The following is a 10,227-nucleotide window of genomic DNA, read 5'->3' as shown; positions in this document are numbered from 1 at the left end:
CAACTACTGCCGTGTGAGGCACTGATCTGTGACTTTTACCTGTAATATCGCTGCTAAATGCTTTACAATACTTTATAATCCCACTAAAGCTAGTTTTTAAATGTATATAAAGGTGACTAAAGTTTGCTGGTAATTAAGCCCTATAAAACATTTCATATATATTTCAGACACTTATGAATCATTGTCTGAAGCACAGCGTAACTAAACGCGTCACTTCCGGTTTCTACTACGTTTGTATTGCTGGTTGTGTACTTCAGCTATTCAATTCATTTTTGTTATATTCTTGATCACATCGGCTAACGACCTGTCAGTTATCTAAACCTACACTTGTACTCCTTAAGCACTTACAACTCTCTCCTTATCCTTCTTCTCTTAGCGACTCTCGCTTAATCCTCAGTTGTTTACACTCCTTTCAGCTCTGCTAACGTTAGCTACTTGGCAGCTAGCGATGGCGTCTCTCTCTTCATTTTCTGCTCTGTTGGGCCAGAGAATTGGCTGACTTTCTGGGGAACTCCTGGTCTGATTAGCAGTGACGGCATCCATCCTACTTTGGATGGAGCGGATCTCTTATCTACTAATATTACAATGTTTATTAGTGGACCTAATCCAGTTGAGACCAGGAGGCAGAGTTGCAGTCTTACACACTTCTCTGTACTTCCTTCCGGGCAGTCGCCCACTCAAATCCCCATAATGACTGTGTCTGCCCCACGTCCACTGAAATTAATCAAATCAATGTTAAACAGAGGGGGAGTTATAGCCTACAAAAAAACCTAATAAAAATGAACACCACCGCTGCTAAAGTGCAACTAAGTAGAACAATTAAATGTGGGCTCTTAAACATCAGATCTTTGTCATCTAAAACTGGACTAGTAAATGATTTAATATCAAATAATAAGATTGATTTATTTTGTCTCACTGAAACTTGGCTGAGACATTAAGAATATGTCAGTCTAGATGAATCCACTCCGCCTCGCCATAATAATACTCACATTCCTTGAGGCACAGACCGAGGAGGTGGAGTTGCAGACTCAAGCTTATTAATCAACCCTAAACCTAAAAGCCTTGTTCTTACGCTTTCAAACCCAACATGGAAAACAATAAAGCCAATTGTATTTGTTATACTGTTCTGAATTTATATCTGAATTCTCAGAATTTAGTCCTTAAAACAGATAAAGTAATTATCATAGGTGACTTTAATATTCATGTGGCTATCGATAACGACAGCCTTAATAACTTGTTTATCGCATTAGATTCCATTGGGTTCAGTCAGAATGTACATCAACCAACTCACCGTTTAAACCACACCCTGGACCTTGCAAAAAGTCCAGTGTTGAATTAACTCCCAGAGTTGATGTCAACACTTTGTCAGGGTTTATATTTGTCCACACTTTTCAGAGTTAAATGAACTCTTTCATAATAGTTAAATATGTAACACTGTGCCAGAGTTCCTTCTTTAACTCACAAAACAGAGTTAAAGTAACACTAATTAATATTATGTTATTAAATAATATATTATATATTTTCATGGTATAATGTACAAACTTTCATCTGAATCATTGTATGAGCTTTGAATATCAAATGGCTTATGGAATTTAAGCTCAGACATTTTTATTATGAACCTTTCCTCACTTTGTAACACTCGAAATGTACGATGATGGTCATCAAAAGAATTCTCGGTGAATAGCATGTTTCTTAAGAAACAAAATGTTTTAATTTCAACCAAAAGTACATCACATATTTGACAAAAGATAAACAAGTCCACATGTATATTCTACACCATCAACTTTAACCCAACTAGTTGAGAAAACATCTTTTGACAAAATCATTTCAAGCATTTCATTGTTGACCACATTCACATCTCTGAGGGAATAAGTCTTAATTGGTCCACACTCTTTATTTGAGGGTGAAGGTTTCCCAGTGATAAGCAATAGCCATCTGATGCTTTTTAGCAAGTGATTTTGTTATGTTTTTGAAATAATCTTTAAACATCTTGTCTTTGGCTTCACACCTCATAGACCACATATACAGTGGGTCATAGAATTATGCTTAGGTAGCAAGTTTCTATGTGGATACAAGTGCTTAAATAGTTTGTGGTGGTCAACAATCAAATGCTTTAAATATATTGTCGTAGCTAGAGTGAGAAAAAGTGAAACAACCATGTTCATTATTTTAAGTAACAAGAGTAACACATTCCAGTTTTAGTTTCCTGCAGGAATAATGTCACCAAACAGTGGGATGTTTTTCACAAGACACAATGTCTGAATAAAATTCAAACCAATGCCAGTGCCAGTTCTCACACTGAGTCACACCCTCAAGAAGGTCATGCATTATATCAAATGAGTAATTATTTCAAACATGAAAATACTTCAATGAGTTAAGTGTAGAAGTGTAAGTGTAGTACAAGGACTTAAATTCTGGGTTGTCTTGGAGACATTTGTAATGCATATCAAAAATATTTTTTCCACGAAGGATCACTTTGGGATCTTCCTCACTGTATACTGTTTGAGAATCATTCCTCTCAATCAAACACTACTAAGACGACTAAGACTACTAAAACTACTAAGACTACTAAGACTACTAAGACTAAGGACTTGGGTTTCCAGTAATTTTATATAATTTATCAACGGTTCCAGTACAACACCATCAACTTCTGGCTGCTGGGATACACATGAAATCGGTCAGTATTGTTTTAGCCTCTTACTCAGAGAGTGAGACCAGTACTAGCTGGTCAGGCAGTCTGGCTCTCAAGTCTCTGACTCTGGGTGACTCCTTCATTTTCCCCACATCAATGTTATACACTGTTGTCTGCAAGAATGTGTAAAAATTCAGTAACGCAGCATCGTATGACAAATTAAACACAAAATGGGTTTTGGAAAGTTCGTCGAAAGCCTCGAGGTAGGGATCGGTTTGCCTGCCGTGGGATGAGATGCTTATCCATGGTGATGTAGAAGCTTTCAATCTTGCTCTTCTGACATCCAACAGCGAGGAGGTATGGCTGCCGACCCTGCTGGTTGCGGAGATGCTCCTCCAAACTGCAGCATGACTAGGGTTGAGATAAAGAAACCTAACATTACACACAAGAATAATGTGCAGCCACAGAGAAAACTACATTATAGAAGTGATCAGTTATTCAAACATCTTCTTAAGGCTAGTGCAAGATGGGAATGCTTGTGAAGACTTCATTTCAATTTCATTCACTTTTTAACAACCCTCTTTTACACATGTGGCTAAGAAGGTGACGTGACAATTATAATCACCTTAATAATATAATTACCTGATGAAAGACTAAGTCTTTTTGGAGATATGGCAAGTGCTTTAAACAAGCTAAACAAATACAACTCACTTGTTGTCTCAAGATCACTTCCTGTGGGACTCTCTGCTGACTGCAACAAGCGACGCAACTCTGGTGTTGAAGTAAGCCTCTTAGTCTCTTTTAGGACATTTGGACTGAAGAACACATCCCATTTCTGAAGGAGCCTGGAGGAAGTTTCATGATCAAATAGGAGGGGGAAGTCTTGAGTCCTTTACGAAAGAAGATATTACTGTTACTACTACAGGAAATGCATCAAGCCATTGTAAACATTTAATTCCAAACTTCCCAATCCTTTGGTATCCAGGAATCTTGGGAAGGTGGAGAGGATATCAACACCTCTGCTTGGGTCATTAACAAGCTTCTGACGGTGCTGAAAGGTTTCTCTCATTTTCTGAAAAATCAGGGAATTGTCTGTGGTATGGTTGAGCAAAGACATGGCCTCTTGGCAACCATTCCCATCCAGCTGCCTTTCTACATTAACAGCTCTTTGGACATTTGGGGTCCGTGGAGAAGAGTCCATAGGGCTATTTGGTGATGGTGCAGATCCTCGACGAATCTTTCGTTGGATTGCTTTCAGATAACATGAAATGTATCCTGTGCTGCTTGCAGCATCATAGAAGTGTTCCTGAAATAAAACAAAAAATAATTTTGGTCATATTGTCAATGTCATACAAATGCCGTGTCATAATATGCACGTTTGATATGCAACTTTCATGCAAACAATAATAAGGAATATTACATAGCCTTTCTTGGTATATGGATCCTTGAGGGAAGGGAACGGTGTCACTATCCCAAGAGCATACTCTTCTCTTATTGCTTTAGTGGGGATGTGCCCGAGAGGAGATATTAAATTCTTAATCAAAATTTGCACAATGGGCAGTTATTTGGCACAAATGAAACAATATAAAAAACACTCATGATTTTCAATCATGCGAGCTACCAGTATGTTAACCATTTGTCTTCTTGTGGCATCTTTTAATGTTTCTATTGTTTGGTATTTCTGTAGTACTTCTTCACCACCAGACTTGCCTCTCAGCACAGCTCCAATCAACTACGGTAATAAAGAAAACATGACGCAAAACATAATGATAAACAGCTTTTCTAGAGAAAGTGTTAAGACTACTGAGAAACAAGCTTTATTATGACCCGTTTAGCAGAATCCCCGATTCTTTGATATTGATATTCACAGTTGATGCACTTGAGCTGAAGCTTGAATTGGACTCATCAGAAGCAGAGGAAAAGGACCATTCGGAGAACTCTAAAGAAAAAGAAAAGATATTGATAATGTTATTCTGTTGAGTGAGGTGTTTGATTATACCTTCCTTTTTATCTAACTGTCATCTGAGAAAACTGTCAGCACCACGTTGCCTCGTCCAATGAGGTCTCTGAATATTTCTGTATCAACTTCTGTCCCTGTTGCATCCTTGTATACAACGTTTGCATCAGGTGGCAGGCAACATCTCTCCATGACTGGAAAAGACAGATCAGACTGAATGTGCTTTGAAGTACAGCAGTTTCTTGCCACAAAGCAAATTGCTTTTCCAAATACATTGTTCACATAAAAACATGTTCACCATTGTATAATAATTAGACAAATCAAGCATTTCCCCTGACACACACAGACTGTGTGACACAGACACACACTGACAGTAAGCCAAGCTGAAGTAGAATTACACACCTTTTTCATTGAATGGTAGAAAGTCAAACTGTCCTTCAACTGCATCCAATTTCACACTTCTGCCGTTGTCTGTACTTCACCTGGACCAACATATTTACTGAAACATGCAAGAAAGTTTGTTAAAATTAATTGAAATGTAAATAGAATAGTAAAACACTATAACTTAATACAGTGAAGGCACCCTAAATGTAAAAGAAACACCATTTAGGACCAAGAGGATATTATTGCAGCTATGAATTTTCATGTTAACTTTTGTTCAAGAGATGGTTTTAAGGGTATGACAGATCTGCAGCCCACCTTTGAGCTTCTTTGAAACAAAACCATGCATTGACCAAGTACATATGGGCATTAAAAAAGGTACATACCTATAAAAGATAGCTTGTCATTTTGATAAATACTGGATACTACAAGACAGTAACACTCTATGGTCATATACACTAAGAAAACTCAGTTTCCTTGGCCATTAGTTGGGGTTGTAAACAAGACCCCAGCAGGAGGTTGGATGTCATGTTGCAATACGTTGTACAGAAATGTGCCTAGAACTGGTTGCTACAGTAAAGCTAAGCAAGTAATACAAGCCAGTGAAGAAAGACAGACAATATTGTGCTGATGCTCACACATTTCTTGACCCTACTTGTATAGGCAAAACCCAGTACAAGAACCCAGGCCTTCATGATTGAATTACCAAGACAGTATCCAAGTAAACAGAAAGTCAGAATATTTCATTCAGCATTTATTTATTTGCCATCATGCAATAGGACAGGTTGGACAAGCCAATGCCATCTTTAGACTCCAGCTTTCATCTGGTTGTTGGGTGGTAGTGCCAGGCCCAGGTGGATCCCCACGGTCAGTCCAAACTCCTTGGTGGCATGTTTCTCATGGACCTCAGGCTTCAGCTGATAACCCTTCTCCCTATCAAAGCAGTCCAAGGGAGTGAAGTAAAGTGGTTTCTCTCCCAGGACACCTTGCAATCGTGTACGCCAGCCCTCAAGCATGGTGCCGCGGACCTCAGAGGGAATGTGAGAAGGAGCCCAGAAGATCTGAGGAGCCAGAACCTGGAAGCCACAGTAGTGCAGGATGCCATTCTGCGAGAGAGAGAAACACATTAGTGTTGAGTCACTTGAAATGTTACAGCGATCACTCTTTTATTGCTTAGTTGATGCAGTACCTGCAGTGGCCACAGTGTGACATTCATGTCTCCATTAATGCCATTTGAACTAAACATGGACTCATGAGACCCAGTTGTGAAGGAGAGCATGGCCTTCTTGTCCTGTGCAGAAAACCAAGAAATTAAAGCATAAAAACAAACCGCTTTACCACAGTAATGCAAACCTCTCCATTTGATATTTTACCTTAAAGATTCCCTGGCTGTAGCGTTTCTCTTGGGAGTAGGCAAAGCCCAGTGTGAGCACCCGGTCGATCCAACCCTTCATGATCGCAGGAACAGTGAACCAGTACATGGGGAACTGAGAAGTAGGCCTTGAAGTTAGTGCAACACAGAGTCAGGGCTTAAACACACGTTAGTCACTCAGTCTCTACCTGAAAGATGATGAGGTCTGCCTCAGTGAGTTTGCATTGTTCTTCAGTGATGTCAGCACACAGTTTTCCCTCCTCCCATGCGAGATTAGTCTCCTGTGCATAACGGAAGTGATCTGCATTCTTAACTTCTCCTGCAGAGACAAAATGATTATAATTCTGAAAACCAGAATAAAACGAGACGCTAAAATTCAAAGAAATTCCAGATAAATATTTGTATACCAGTGATGTCCTCAGCAGTAGCAGTGGCTTTAAACTTCATGGCGTACAAGTCAGATACTTGAACTGTGCAGCCCTGGGCGGCTAAAACTTCCTCAGCAGCATCTTTGGCTGCAGCATTGAATGACCCCGAGCTCTGGTGTGCATATACAATCAACACTCTCTTTGCTGCTAAACAAAGAAATAGAAGATTACAATTAGCACATGTCAGAAACTCAGCAAATTAAACATAGTACAAATCTATGAGGCACAACAAGAGACACATACTGTCAAAAACCCTCAGCAAATACAAGAACACAGAGTTAAAAAGGTACCCATTCTGAAGTGATGCCTTGCAAATGATGAACTTGTGGAGTGTCAATGGAAAGAGTAGCTCATGCTTGAACAAAACTGAAGCTGCTGCTTTTATACAACACAACACTCATTTATCACAGGTGCTGTCAATCATCAATCAATGTCATTGTTCAATCAGCTGCCATCTCTCAGGACTCATCAACATATTTACATATACTTATTAGGACTGCATTTTTAAATGGAGAGAGGAACCTTTGCACCACTAAAAGCTAAGAATATTTAGGTTATCAACCAGTTGCAGATTTAGCCCGTTTCAAACACAGGATAACGTTAAAATAATACTCTTGCACATACATTTTCTCATTCAAGGCAATGTGTGCTTTTCCCATTTTAGGGGTCTCCTTTGTTCACTAATAGAACATTGATGAGTTTTAATAGTTGATAGGCATTTGTCAAATCACGAAAGACATTGTTCATATTTTAAATGATGGAGGCATTCTGGTGTTTATGATGCAGACTTCATCTCTGCGGCCTCTGTTTTTTAAACCATCCCAACATACAGTATGTTGGTCCTCATTGCGCTTCATATTGAGCCTCTGGCTGCTTTCCCTCTGTGACGGGAAGGAACCATGCGTTTTGCCGGTAGGCATGTTTTGTGAGGTGTTGAGCTACATAACCCCAGATTTCTTGCAACATTGCATGAAGTACTTGTATGTTTCACACTACACATGTCAAGTATGTTGGTGCGTGCAGTTCAAGGGTATGGCAGATCTGCAGCCCACTTTGAAACAAAAACATGCAGTGACCGAGTACATATGGACATTAAAAAAGGTATATACCTATAAAAGCTAATAGCTTGTCATTTTGCTAAATTCTGGATACTACAAGAGTGTAACACCCTATGGTCGTATACACTAAGAAAACTCAGTTTCCTTGGCCATTAGTTGGGGTTGTAAACAAGACCCCAGCAGGAGCTTGGATGTCATGTTGCAACACGGTGAACAGAAATTTGCCTACAACTGCTTGGTAAAGTAACATTTACTGAACACTGCCATTTAAGCTGAGAAAGAAATACAAGCCAGTGGTGAAGCACAGACTAATGTCGTGCTAATGCTCACATGTCTCACTACATTTCTTGACCCTACCCGTATAGGCAAAACCCAGTACAAGAACCCAGGCCTTCATGATTGAATTACCAAGACAGTATCCAAGTAAACAGAAAGTCAGAATATTTCATTCAGCGTTTATTTATTTGCCATCATGCAATAGGACAGGTTGGACAAGCCAATGCCATCTTTAGACTCCAGCTTTCATCTGGTTGTTGGGTGGTAGTGCCATGCCCAGGTGGATCCCCACGGTCAGTCCAAACTCCTTGGTGGCATGTTTCTCATGGACCTCAGGCTTCAGCTGATAACCCTTCTCCCTATCAAAGCAGTCCAAGGGAGTGAAGTAAAGTGGTTTCTCTCCCAGGACACCTTGCAATCGTGTACGCCAGCCCTCAAGCATGGTGCCGCGGACCTCAGAGGGAATGTGAGAAGGAGCCCAGAAGATCTGAGGCGCCAGAACCTGGAAGCCACAGTAGTGCAGGATGCCATTCTGAGAGAGAAACACATTAGTGTTGAGTCACTTGAAATGTTACAGCGATCACTCTTTTATTGCTTAGTTGATGCAGTACCTGCAGTGGCCACAGTGTGACATTCATGTCTCCATTAATGCCATTTGAACTAAACATGGACTCATGAGACCCAGTTGTGAAGGAGAGCATGGCCTTCTTGTCCTGTGCAGAAAACCAAGAAATTAAAGCATAAAAACAAACCGCTGTACCACAGTAATGCAAACCTCTCCATTTGATCTTTTACCTTAAAGATTCCCTGGCTGTAGCGTTTCTCTTGGGAGTAGGCAAAGCCCAGTGTGAGCACCCGGTCGATCCAACCCTTCATGATCGCAGGAACAGTGAACCAGTACATGGGGAACTGAGAAGTAGGCCTTGAAGTTAGTACAACACAGAGTCAGGGCTTAAACACACGTTAGTCACTCAGTCTCTACCTGAAAGATGATGAGGTCTGCCTCAGTGAGTTTGCGTTGTTCTTCAGTGATGTCAGCACACAGTTTTCCCTCCTCCCATGCGAGATTAGTCTCCTGTGCATAACGGAAGTGATCTGCATTCTTAACTTCTCCTGCAGAGACAAAATGATTATAATTCTGAAAACCAGAATAAAACGAGACGCTAAAATTCAAAGAAATTCCAGATAAATATTTGTATACCAGTGATGTCCTCAGCAGTAGCAGTGGCTTTAAACTTCATGACATACAAGTCAGATACTTGAACTGTGCAGCCCTGGGCGGTGAAAACTTCTACAGCAGCATCTTTGGCTGCAGCATTGAATGACCCTGAGCTCTGGTGTGCATATACAATCAACACTCTCTTTTCTGCTAAACAAAGAAATAGAAAATTACAATTAGCACACGTCAGAAACTCAGCAAATTAAACAGTAGTACAAATCTATGAGGCACAACAAGAGAGGCATACTGTCAAAAACCCTCAGCAAATACAAGAACACAGAGTTAAAAAGGTACCCATTCTGAAGTGAGGCCTTGCAAATGATGAACTTGTGGAGTGTCAATGGAAAGAGTAGCTCATGCTTGAACAAAACTGAAGCTGCTGCTTTTATACAACACAACACTCATTTATCACAGGTGCTGTCAATCATCAATCAATGTCATTGTTCAATCAGCTGCCATCTCCCAGGACTCATCAACATATTTACATATACTTATTAGGACTGCATTTTTAAATGGAGAGAGGAACCTTTGCACCACTAAAAGCTAAGAATATTTAGGTTTTTAACCAGTTGCAGATTTAGCCCGTTTCAAACACAGGATAAAGTTAAAATATATATCCCGCTGTCCTCCCGTTTAAATATTTGTCCTCCCGTTTAAATATTTTCCCGTAATTATCTCGTATTTGTTTAACCTTTCAAAAATAAAAATAGGCCTAATTTAAAAAAGAAAAAGTGTGGCCTCCAGTAAAGCAGGTGGCAGTATTATGTTTAACTTTAGTTGAAAAACGTTATCCGCCAGTAAACACACAGAAGAAGAAAACATGAACAATAACACAGAAGAAGAAGACCAAAACATACGGATGAGAGTAAAGTCTGCAACCTATGTTTACAACAAGTCCCTTGCC

General features: G+C 39.9%; 2 protein-coding genes across 4 annotated transcripts; both read right to left on the bottom strand.

Annotated features, from left to right (window-relative positions):
• Positions 1–5,706: 5,706 nt before the first annotated feature.
• Positions 5,707–7,207, bottom strand: LOC115026425 (NAD(P)H dehydrogenase [quinone] 1-like). 2 transcript variants are annotated; one of them, XM_029459265.1, is made up of 6 exons: positions 7,061–7,207; positions 6,750–6,917; positions 6,531–6,661; positions 6,344–6,457; positions 6,160–6,261; positions 5,707–6,076 (listed from the first exon to the last, which is right to left on the bottom strand). In XM_029459265.1, exons 1-6 carry the CDS (start codon positions 7,062–7,064, stop codon positions 5,777–5,779), a joined length of 819 nt encoding a protein of 272 aa, XP_029315125.1. In that variant the 5' UTR covers positions 7,065–7,207; the 3' UTR covers positions 5,707–5,776. The 2 variants fall into 2 exon arrangements, with proteins under 2 accessions (XP_029315125.1, XP_029315126.1); XM_029459266.1 differs by having other exon boundaries at positions 6,750–6,914; positions 7,061–7,117.
• A 1,064-nt stretch (positions 7,208–8,271) lies between these two features.
• Positions 8,272–9,742, bottom strand: LOC115026411 (NAD(P)H dehydrogenase [quinone] 1-like). 2 transcript variants are annotated; one of them, XM_029459243.1, is made up of 6 exons: positions 9,618–9,742; positions 9,306–9,473; positions 9,087–9,217; positions 8,900–9,013; positions 8,716–8,817; positions 8,272–8,636 (listed from the first exon to the last, which is right to left on the bottom strand). In XM_029459243.1, the coding sequence occupies exons 1-6, from the start codon at positions 9,619–9,621 to the stop codon at positions 8,337–8,339; spliced, it is 819 nt and encodes a 272-aa protein (XP_029315103.1). In that variant the 5' UTR covers positions 9,622–9,742; the 3' UTR covers positions 8,272–8,336. The 2 variants fall into 2 exon arrangements, with proteins under 2 accessions (XP_029315103.1, XP_029315105.1); XM_029459245.1 differs by having other exon boundaries at positions 9,306–9,470; positions 9,618–9,719.
• Between the last annotated feature and the right edge of the window lie 485 nt (positions 9,743–10,227).

The sequence above is a fragment of the Cottoperca gobio genome, chromosome 21 (genome assembly GCF_900634415.1).
Source record: "Cottoperca gobio chromosome 21, fCotGob3.1, whole genome shotgun sequence".
Taxonomy (NCBI): Eukaryota; Metazoa; Chordata; class Actinopteri; order Perciformes; family Bovichtidae; genus Cottoperca; species Cottoperca gobio.
This window is presented reverse-complemented; position numbering and strand designations above follow the sequence as displayed.

Bases quoted from the DNA above. Each gene is read 5' to 3' on its own strand.
- LOC115026411 (XM_029459243.1), bottom strand. The intron at 9,218-9,305 runs GTATACAAATAT...TTGTCTCTGCAG, and splicing joins TACTGCTGAGGACATCACTG to GAGAAGTTAAGAATGCAGAT. The intron at 8,637-8,715 runs GTACTGCATCAA...TTTCTCTCTCAG, and splicing joins TCACACTGTGGCCACTGCAG to AATGGCATCCTGCACTACTG.
- LOC115026425 (XM_029459265.1), bottom strand. The intron at 6,262-6,343 runs GTAAAATATCAA...TTTTCTGCACAG, and splicing joins ACAGCCAGGGAATCTTTAAG to GACAAGAAGGCCATGCTCTC. The intron at 6,077-6,159 runs GTACTGCATCAA...TCTCTCTCGCAG, and splicing joins TCACACTGTGGCCACTGCAG to AATGGCATCCTGCACTACTG.